Source organism: Phoenix dactylifera, chromosome 2 (assembly GCF_051530095.1).
Source record: "Phoenix dactylifera cultivar Ajwa chromosome 2, Ajwa_hap1_PhDact_Kaust_v1.1, whole genome shotgun sequence".
Lineage (NCBI taxonomy): Eukaryota > Viridiplantae > Streptophyta > Magnoliopsida > Arecales > Arecaceae > Phoenix > Phoenix dactylifera.
Window position 1 is genome coordinate 19980444 of NC_143191.1, and position 11336 is coordinate 19991779.

At 38.9% G+C, this 11336-nt stretch overlaps 1 protein-coding gene across 1 annotated transcript; it reads right to left on the reverse strand.

Annotated features, from left to right (window-relative positions):
- Positions 1 to 1204: 1204 nt before the first annotated feature.
- On the reverse strand, positions 1205 to 3273 carry LOC149768238 (uncharacterized). Its single transcript, XM_089927841.1, has 2 exons — positions 1364 to 3273; positions 1205 to 1214 (listed from the first exon to the last, which is right to left on the reverse strand). Exons 1-2 carry the CDS (start codon positions 3271 to 3273, stop codon positions 1205 to 1207), a joined length of 1920 nt encoding a protein of 639 aa, XP_089783967.1.
- Positions 3274 to 11336: the final 8063 nt, after the last annotated feature.

Here is an 11336-nt window from a genome sequence, read left to right on the forward strand (position 1 = left end):
AGGCCAATAAAAATGTTCATGCAAGATATCTAAAGTCTTTTGCACACCAAAATGTCCCATCAGACCACCCCCATGAGTTTCTCTGACAAGCAATTCACGGATAGAACAAATTGGCACACACAACTGATTTTTCTTAAATAGAAATCCGTCATGCCTATAATACTCACCAGATGCACTCTTTTTGCATGTATTCCATGTTTGGCAGAAATCAGAATCATTGGCATACAAGTCCTTAATCAATTCAAAACCAAGTAACTTAGTTTGCAAGGTAGTAAGTAAAGCATACCTTCGAGACAACGCGTCAGCAACGATATTTTCTTTTCCATGTTTGTACTTGATGAAATAAGAAAATGTTTCTATGAACTCCAGCCACTTAGCATGCCTCTTATTAAGCTTACCCTGGGATTTCAAGAACTTCAAGCTCTCATGATCAGAATGAATGATGAATTCCCTCGGCCACAAGTAATGCTGCCATGTTTGAAGAGTTCTCACTAATGCATAAAGTTCTTTGTCATATGTTGGATAATTCAAGGCTGCCCCACTTAGCTTTTCACTAAAATAAGCAATTGGTTTGGAATCTTGCATCAAAACAGCTCCTATTCCAATTCCGGATGCATCACATTCAACTTCAAAAGCTTTATCAAAGTTAGGCAAACTTAACAAAGGTGCATTAGTTAGCTTATCTTTCAAATCAGTGAAAGCTTGTTCATGCTGATCATTCCACTTAAAAACAACATTCTTTTTAACAAGTTCATTTAAAGGTGCAGCAATAGAACTGAAATTTTTAGCAAACCTTCGATAAAAACTTGCTAAACCATGAAAACTTCTTACCTCGTTCGCATTCTTAGGTGTAGGCCAGTCCCTGATTGCCTTCACCTTCTCCTCATCCATGCTAATACCTTGAGAACTAACAACAAAACCAAGAAATACAACAGATTCCATGCAAAATGTACACTTCTTAAGATTAGCATATAATTGGTGTTCTCTCAATTTGCTAAAAACAGCATGCAAATGTTGTTCATGTTCATCCAAGTTCTTACTATAGACTAAAATATCATCAAAGTAAACTACCACAAATTGACCTATGAAAGCACGCAAAACATGATTCATCAATCTCATGAAAGTACTAGGTGCATTAGTTAAACCAAAAGGCATCACTAACCACTCATACAATCCATATTTAGTTTTGAATGATGTCTTCCATTCATCTCCCTCTTTTATACGAATTTGATAGTAGCCATTTCTCAAATTAATTTTAGAAAACAAATAAGAGCCATGTAATTCATCAAGCATATCATCTAATCTTGGGATAGGATGTCTATACTTAACTGTTATTTTGTTGATGGCTCGGCAATCCACACACATGCGCCATGTTCCATCTTTCTTTGGGACTAGGATGACAGGAACCGAACATGGGCTAAGACTTTCTCTGACAATTCCCTTTTTCACCAGCTCATCCACTTGCCTTTGGATTTCCTTTGTTTCTTCGGGATTAGCTCTATATGCAGGTCTGTTTGGAATGGTAGAACCGGGCATGAAGTCTATTTGATGCTCAATGCCTCTTAAGGGTGGTAGTCCATTAGGAATCTCTTTTGGAAATATGTCCTCAAATTCCTGCAATAAAGTCACAACAACACTAGGCAAGGAGGGGTTAAGATCGTTAGTAGAAAGATAAACATCCTTGTACATAAGTACAAGTAGTTGCTGTCTTGAGAACATAACACTCTTAACCTCATTTTTTTCAGCAAACACACTCATTTTTTTACTTTTCTCTTTTTTTTGAATACTTTTCTCTCTGCTCTCAATCTCACTCCTTTCATTTGCATTTTTCCTCTTGGACTCACCTTCTCTCTTTTTACACTCTCTCGCTATCCGAATCTGATCTTCATAAGCTTGCAAAGGTTTGAGAGGGGTTAGGACTACAGTGCGGTTGTTCATCATAAAAGAATAATGGTTTTTGTATCCATTGTGTGTAACCTTCCTATCAAACTGCCATGGTCGTCCAAGCAAAATATGACTAGCATGCATTGGTGCCACATCACAAAGAATCTCATCTGTGTATTTGCCAATTGAAAATGAAACGAGCACTTGCTTGTTTACCCTCACTTCTCCACATTCATTTAACCATTGCAACTTGTATGGATTAGGATGCTTCACGGTGGGTAACTCCAGCTTATCTACTAACAAAGTACTAGCAACATTAGTGCAGCTTCCGCTATCAATAATCATGGTACATACCTTTCCCTTCACATGACATCTAGTATGGAAAATATGTTCACGTTGCTCCTTATCACCATCATCCTTAGGCTGGATGCTTAGTGCTCTTCTTGTCACCAACATATCTCCATGTACAGGTTCTTCAATGTCAATATCACTGCAATTTTCTAAGGGTGGCATCTCATCCTCCCTTGAACTAGCACTTTCAATGTCACCATTCTCCAACATAATCATAATCCTCTTGTTTGGGCATTGGGAAGCAATATGCCCAAATTCTTGGCACCTAAAACACTTAACATTACGTGATTTAGAAGAAGTGTTAGTTTCGGTTTTACCTTTTGAAATAGCAACCGAATCTTTTGGCTTTGCATCTTCTTTTGTTTTTGAGGCAGATTTGTTATCCTTCCAATTAGACTTCCATGTGGAACTAGAAGCCAAACCCGATTTGGATCCTTTGGACTTGATTTGCTTTTCTATTTTGATGGCCTTGTGCAACAGCTCCTCCATCTCCACATAGTGTTGCAATTCAACCACATCAGCAACCTCTTTGTTTAAGCCTCCAATAAATCTTGCCATGGTAGCCTCTCGATCTTCCTCTATATTAGCTTTAATCATTGCCATCTCCATTTCTTTATAATAGTCTTCCACACTCATGGAGCCTTGAACCAGCCCTTGTAACTTTCTATGTAAATCTCTATAGTAATGGCTAGGTACAAATCTCTTGCGCATTACCAATTTCATATCTTCCCATGACCGAATTGGCCTTTCTCCAATCCTTCGCTGACTAATCATCAATTGATCCCACCATATGCTTGCATAATCCGTGAACTCAACGGCTGCCAATTTCACCTTTTTCTCATTTGAATAGTTGTGACAATCAAACACATGTTCAACTTTTCTCTCCCATTCCAAGTAAAGTTCGGGATCATTCTTTCCTTGAAAGATAGGAATCTTCATCTTGATGCTGCCCAGATTATTATCTTTTGAATCATCGGCCTTCTTTCCCCTTCTAGAGTAAGATTCATAATCTAAATCTTCTTCATCATCTTCAAACATCTGCCCCCTCAAAGGTTTGATTCTGCTTGGTGATTCCAAATCATCCATTCGTGCTCCAAGCTTAGTAAGTTGATCAGCAATGGCTTTCATCCATAACTTCATATCAACATCTGGTTGTTCACTACCTCTACTACTCATCTTTGTATGCTGCAATCAAAAGATTAGTATAAACAGAATAGGTCCTCACACACTCCTCTCTCGGGTGGACACTCTTTTATGGCTTTTTCTTGATGATGAACTCACACTCTTGCCTTTTACCACTCAAGCCAGCCCTCTTTATGTTCTTGAAAGAATCAAAATCAACAAATCACAAAGAGCGATCAGATGGATGGTGGCAAATCTCCAAGAAAATCAGAATTTTAAGGACTTCGATGAGGCAAATGGTACTCACAAGAAAAATTGTCTTAAAGCATCAAGAACATAAGAAGACTTCAAAAGGAAGTAAAGGATATGTAATAGAAACAACTAGAAAGCAAGGAGAAATAAGAACAAGCTAAGCAACCTTGTAATACGTAAAACGGTCTTGTAACAAGTGAAACAACCTTGCAACAAGGGGTCTTCAGCTTTGCAACAAGTGAAACAGCCTTGTAATTAATGCCCCTTAATCAATAACCTTCTTTCTTTCTTTCTTTCTTTCTTTCTTTTCTTTTCTTTTCTTTTTTTTTTTCGTTTTTTTTTTCGTCTTTTTTTTTTTTTTTTTTTGAATCAAACTAAGTAACAGAAGATTAAAGAACAAAACAGATTAGAGGAAACAAGAAACACAAGGAACTGAAAAAAAAAATAGAAATAAGAGAACGAACAAAGAAGCTTAAAGAAATAAAATAAGAACAAAGGAACAAAGATGATAAAGGATAAGTAACCTGATTTCAAGAACCAAAGCTCTGATACCAAATGACAAGAACCCATCAGGAGACCTGCCCTAGGAACCCTTGAATCAATTTGCTATACTTGCCCCGAGATCGCTAGAAAAACAAGTTGTAGGAGATCAGATTAGAACTCTAAGGAAACTAAGTCCTTAAAACCCTAATCCTTGAAGACGCCACAAAGGTTGATCACTCCCTTTGATAAGTCAGAATTTTGTATTCTAATCCAAGAACACAAAAGAGCATAGCAAAGCTTGCCAACACTTTAATTCATTCATAATAATCCCTTGGTTACATATGGCAGCCTTTATATAGGCTTCAAACTAAGCTATTGGAAAGGACACCATCCCCTTTCCAAGGCAATAAGTAAAAAACGTTTTCCAAGTCACAACTTCCAAGTTACAACTTCAAAATAATAAATGACACAACTTTCAAGGTTCCTAACTACGAAGTACATGAATAACTTAGGAAAAACGAGTTGACAAGTCAAAACTTCATGTACAAGTAATTAGGAACGCAACAAGACTCAAGCCCAAAAGTACCCACGAAAAATGGGCCTAAATAGCATCTCCACGTGGATCAGCCTTGTTTAATGGCTCCAAGCTTTGTTCTTCAGCATTTACTATGTAAAGATAAGTGATCAATCTTGGTGAAGCCTTAGAGTCTTCTAGAGCAGCCTCCTTCTCTTGAATTTCCATGACTAGTCCATATAAAGCTTCTTTCATTTGTTTTGCCCTTGCTCTAGTCATTGGACCTCCAATTCCTTGTAATGGATCTTTGGAATTAGCTTGAACCATTCGGCCAGCCCCTTGATCTCTATCATAGAGGCTGCACCTAATTGGGTCACTTTCATACAATTGGGTGAAGATGCTTTGAGTCCAACCTGAAGACAACACTTTGGAAAGTCCAAATCACATGACAAGAAGCATTCATGGGAAGGCCAACTTTCCTATTGTATTTGGATTTTCGTGCATATTTTTGGGGTGATTTTTCAGATGATATTTTGTATTCCCCAAGTTACATTCAGACTTTCTTGTAGTTTCCAAAGTCACTATAATTACTTTGGGATCTTTTTCCTAAGTTCTGGTTACTTTTCTAGGAGTAGGTGTAACATGCATTTTTTCAAGCCTTGGTAAACGCAGCCTTGGTAAATGCATGACAAGTAGTGCTATGTAATTTTCTAGGAGTTGCTTCTCTTTGAAACCATTTCAGCCTTAAAATAGCACCTGATTGTACTTGAGAGGGGGAGGACGCATGAATGAAATTTGAGAGTTTCTCTTATGTGAGAGCTTCACCTTTGTTCTTGGATTAGAACTTGATAGTGTTGGTTCTACCGGCAGGTCGCGGTTAGGGTCACGCTTCTTTTGATAACTTTGGTTCTACCAGCAGGTCGCAGATAGGGTCAAGTTCCTCTTTCTCTACCTGTTTCTAGGACAGTCCGAAGTGTGCTCTTATCAGTTGTGCTTCTCTGCATTATTGTTGTTAGGCGTGACCTAAGTCATAGAGATTAGGTTTCCACGCCAGGAAGGCTGATTGGTTATCTTCGGTAGACCGAGCTGTACGTTGTTGTGATTCGCTCTGAAATCCCTTGTACGTGACAAAGCAATGGTACTGAAGTATCAAATGAATCTCCTGTAGAATGATGCCAAACCATGAAAGCTTCTCACATCAGTTAGACTTCTAGGTGTAGGCCAATCAAGAATAGCCTTTACCTTCTCATCATCCATCTTCATGCCATCTGCACTAACAACATAGCCTAGAAATACAACTTGATTAGTCATGAAAGAGCACTTCTTCAGATTCACATACAACTGGGTTTTCATGGAGCACTTTGAAAACATTGGATAGGTGATTCACATGCTGTACACTATCCTTGCTGTAAACCAGGATGTCATCAAAATACACCACAACATACTTCCCCATGAGGTTCTTCAAAACTTGGGTCATAAGCCTCATGAAAGTGCTGGGGGCATTTGATAATCCAAATGGCATAACCGGCCACTCATACAAACCATCTTTGGTTTTAAAGGCTGTTTTCCACTCATCACCTTTTCTAATTCGGATTTGGTGATAACCACTCCGTCAATCAATCTTACAAAACACATTTGCACCACCCAACTCATCCGGCATATCTTCAAGTCTAGGGATGGAAAACCTATACTTGATTGTAATCTTGTTTATAGCTCTACTATCAACATACATTCTCCATGTTTTATCTTTCTTAGGAGTTAAAAGGGCAGGGACAGCACAAGGACTAAGTGATTCTCTAATCAATTCCTTTTTGCAATAAATCAACGATTTGCCATTGTAATTCAGCATGCTCATTAGGAGACATTCTATAATGAGGCAGATTAGGAAGAATAGCACCTGAAATAAAATCAATTCGATGCTGAATGTCTCGAAGTGGTGGTAAACCAGCAAGAAGGTCAGCAGGAGCTAAGCCTTTGAATCTATTCAATAAGTCTCGAACTTCATCCGAAACTTCTGTTTCAAGTTCTTCACTTTTTTCTGCAGCAGCCAGAGCATAAACAATACGATCTTTTTTGTAGGACTCTTCAAATTCCATGTAAGATAATAAGCTGATCTGGTTCGCAGAAGGCACACTATTTGGAATGTCTTTCATAGGGGTCAAAACATACTTCACTTTGTTGTGGATAGTGTAAGTGTTCTTCCTCCCATCATGATAAGCATTCCTATCAAACTTCCATAGTCTGCCAAGAAGCAAATCAAAATAATTTTCATCCATGGGTAGCACATCAAAATAATTTTCATCTTCATACTTGCCAACAGCAAACTTTACTTTGCATCTCTGAGTCACCATGATTTCTCCACCCTTTTTGAACCAGGAAACCTTGTAAGGCTTTGGATGGTGTTCACAAGAAAGTTTCAGCTTTTCTATCATTACTTTTGACACCATGTTCTCACAACTTCCCGAATCAATCATCAAGATGCACTTCTTTTCATAAGAAAGACAATAGGTTCCAAAAATGTTATGCCTCCGCCATCTATCAGTGTCTTGAACAGTCAGTACTTGCCAGATTACAAGACTTTCTGCATCACAATCACCTTCACAATATTTCATTAAGATCAGCCTCTGGTTCTTCATCATAAATTAGCTCTTCATCTTCTTCTTCCACAAGATGCAATTCACTTTCTTCTTTGGACATTCATAGGACCTATGCCCAGATTCACCACACCGAAAATATTTGTTGGAAGATGAATGAAACTTTCCACTCTCCTTACTCACTCCACCCTGATGTTGGGTTTGTTTTTCAGAGGTAGGAGCCAACTTCTTTTTTTTTTTTTGGATAAAGGTAAGTGTGTATATATCCAAATTGAATAAATGACGTACAGATGCACAAGGGCATACCCCAAAAATCAAAGGCTAGGAGGGCATACCCCTCTAGCCACAACAACTAACTACAAAGCTTGTAAGAACAAAATGACGAGAGTGTCAAAGATATCATCAGAGAATCTCTACGAAGTGTGAAGCCATCTATTAGCAGGAGATGGAATCACACCCCGTGTAAGATTAATCCGAGTTACAATACAAAAAGTAATCTCTCTCAGAAGAACACACTCATGTGTAGGGCCATTGTCATGCAAACGAACATTACGTTCCCTCCAAATGTAGCAGACCGCAGCTGCCACCATAAGCTTTGCAGTTCGACCCAAGAGTGAACGACCATCCATGTGAGAAAGCCAAGAGATCATATACATCCATCTACGCGAGGCCCACGGAATATTGCACTTGGCACAAAGAACGGACCAGATGCGCTGAGAGAATGGGCACTCAAAAAATAAATGATCTACATCCTTATGCCCACCCCCACACAAAACACATTGGGCGACCTGAATAATGCCAAAGCGTAAAGCTTAGCTTGAGTATACAAGGCATCCTGGATGGCTAACCAAAGAATAAAGGACATCCTTGGAATAGCTTGGCTATGCCAAACAAGCTTCCACCAGTCCACTCTACTATGACGCGGGCGCAACGACTCCCAAACACCACGAACAGAGAAGAAACACTTCAGAGCATCAATCCACTGCAAGACATCCGGCTTTCCCCTATCTGGCTGGAATGAAGTAGGACTACTACTAATGAGCTCAAGCCATGCAGGGGAGCGAGAGATAGGCCAATGCCACTCCTGGCCATCAATAATAGCCTCCACCTTGGCATTCTGCACAAGGCCAAAATCATAGATAAACCTTTCCCCAAACACCTCAATAAGAGGACCAAGGGGATGCCAATGGTCAAACCAATGTGAAATACTACTCTCATTGCCCACTCGATATATCATCTGGACGGGTCCGAGGTCTGACTGTGCTCTCTGGAGATTTGGGCAACTTGGAGACCAAATCTGGACCCTAGGATCACCTAGGGAAGCGTGTGCAAGATCTAGAAGGAATACCCAAGAGCATGGGGCCATGGGCACGTGCTCCAAGGCGTGTATTGTTGAGAATACATGCTGGTTCATCATCAGAAGGAAAGCTGCTACAACGAGACAGATTCAGCGTTGTGGGCTTATCTCGATGCATGGACTGAATCCAAAAAATTGGGATGCATGGAAATGTGTGCCACTGATGGAGGAATGTGGCATAAGTCTTCAGAAGATCGATAGAAAGGAAAATCTGATCGACCCATTTACTAAAATCCTCGGCACCAAAGAGTTCAACAATTACATGTCAAAAATGGGTATACGATACCGTACTGATTGGCTTTATTCCAAGTGGGAGTTGTTGGGAATTATGTCCTGAAAGACAATCGTCAGCTTGTTGATGATTGAATTGTATTTGAATTAATGAAATTAATAAAAGTTATTTGATAATATTTCATTACATATTTTGCATCTTCATGAACTCAAGTAATGTAATGAAGTATAAAGGAGGATTTATCTGAGTCCTTAAACTAGTTCGCGACCAAACGATATTCTATTACTAGGACAATAGCATTATCAAGAATAGGTCGTTGAATGCCATATACGTTGGTTATCCTCTTTACCAATGAGTGTAGAGACACTGATATGTCACACAGATGATGTATAGGAGTACACTTCACTGAACGTAACTAGTTTCGGAACGCTATGCTGTCAAGAGATGTTTCAAGTGGATATGGGTATAAGTATCCCTCAGACCTGAGATCACCACGGTCAAGTACTTGCGAAGTCAGTGCGTGAGTTAAGATGGAATTGATCCCTCCTGATGACAGGAGATAATGCCCTTGTGTTCAATTTAGCAAAACTTAGACCAGCGTAATCCTTGTAAGGAGTCACAGGATTTGTAAAGTTGAAATACATTTTGGATGCACTCATTAAAGAGTTGAGAGAACTCCGAAGTCAACCTAGACATTTGAAGTCATAGGGATTAATTATACGATGACCATAGTCCAAAGGTTCCAGAATATTGCTTTGCAATTATTCGGCCTATCCGAACGTCGGGTACCATTACTAGATGCTCACTTCGATTAGTACAGAAAGTCATTATTGTGCTACCGATTTAGGTTCGAACCTATGGAGTCACACGCATAGAAGTTTCTAGATTGATCAAATAGCTGATCGACCATTAAGAATCGTCCTGGGGCACATCGGTCAATTCGATTGACAAATTACCCTAAGCAAAAGTTGTAGTAAAATAATTATTGAATTATTGAAGGATTAATTAATAATTAGATTGCTAATGAACTCAATTGATTGAATGATTGAGCTTAGGTAAAGCCAAATTGAATAAAATTCAATTTGGGCTATAGTAGGATTTGACTTAATTGGATTGGGTTCGATCCGAGTTGATTAGTCTCGACCCAATTCATCGAACTTGACCTAATTAGATTGGGCTTGATCCGAGCCTATTAAAAGTCCTTATTTGATAAGGATTCTAAGTTCAAAAATTTAGAAATTGATAAAAAGAAGAATTCCTAAATTTTAGGACCCTAACTTTCTTTCTTGAAGAAAAAGACACCTCATCCTCATCCCTAAAATTTGTGGTGCCTATCCTCTTTATTTTTGGCCAATTTTTGGCATGAGGAAAGAGGAGGCATTGGGCTATTTTCTAGATAAATATGGCGCCTCAAATCTTCCTAAAGAGATTGGAATCAAATTCCTAATTTGTAGGGACTACATGGCGCATGAAGCATGGTGGCGTAAGATTGAAGTTTGGGGCGCATGAACCCCCTAATTTTTTGGGATTCATGGTGCAAAATTAAAAGAGAATTTAGAAATGGTCTTTAGAAAGGGTTCTAAATTCTGAAAAAATTCTGAGAGCCAGCCGCCCTCTCTCCTCCTTCTTCTCCTTCATCTCCATCCTTCATTCTCTCAAAAAAAAAATCAAAAGTTGAGTGCTTCAAGGGAGAAAAGATCAGCCATTGCAGCACCTCTACGCGAGTTAGCGCTCCCACGGAGGAAGATCTTTCTAGAGCTTTATGTGGACTATCTGTAGAGGCTAGATGCATGTGCGGCTACATAAGGTAATCAAGGCTTCATCAAAGTCCCCAGAGCAAAAAGGTATCAGATTTAATGTCATTAGAAATTAAGATTAGAAATCAACTAGATTGCTGAAATCCTACATGACTACATGTTAGACATAGAATCATGCATACTTGTTTAGGATAAATGTTTAAAGTTCTGGATCTATTTTTGTTGTAGAGATATGATCTCTAGCATGCATAGAAATTAAATAGTTTAATTCTACTTCTGCTGTAAAATTTTTAAAAATATATGCATGCGACCACTAGGGTTCCCAACACTAAACTCATAGGGCTCGTTTGGTTCGCGGAAAAAGATGGGGGGAAAGTGTGGTCAACGGAAAAGTAATGAGATGCCTCTTGTTTGGTTGGAGTTATCAAAGGAGAGAGATGGAAAGTTGTATTCCCATGGGAATGATTCGCACATTTCATAGAGGAAGCTCTTTTCCATGAGGTGGGAATCACTCCATCTTTATTTTTTTCCAAAAAGGCCCTTCAGCATTAAAAATGCATTAAAGACCTATATTAAGGGTATAATAGGAATTACATAACTTTTTCAGAAAAGTGGATTGTCAACCAAACATAAGCACTCTGGAAATCTGTCACTTTTCCATGTTTTAACAAACATGCCAAAATTACATTCCTAGGCATTCTCTTCCTGGGAATCTTCTTTTCAGGAATCAAATTCTTAGGAGGAAAAATGCTTCCCGCGAACCAAATGAGCCCATAAAGGTTTGTTGTGC

Bases quoted from the DNA above. Each gene is read 5' to 3' on its own strand.
- LOC149768238 (XM_089927841.1), bottom strand. From the start codon at position 3,273: ATGTTTGAAGATGATGAAGAAGATTTAGATTATGAATCTTACTCTAGA.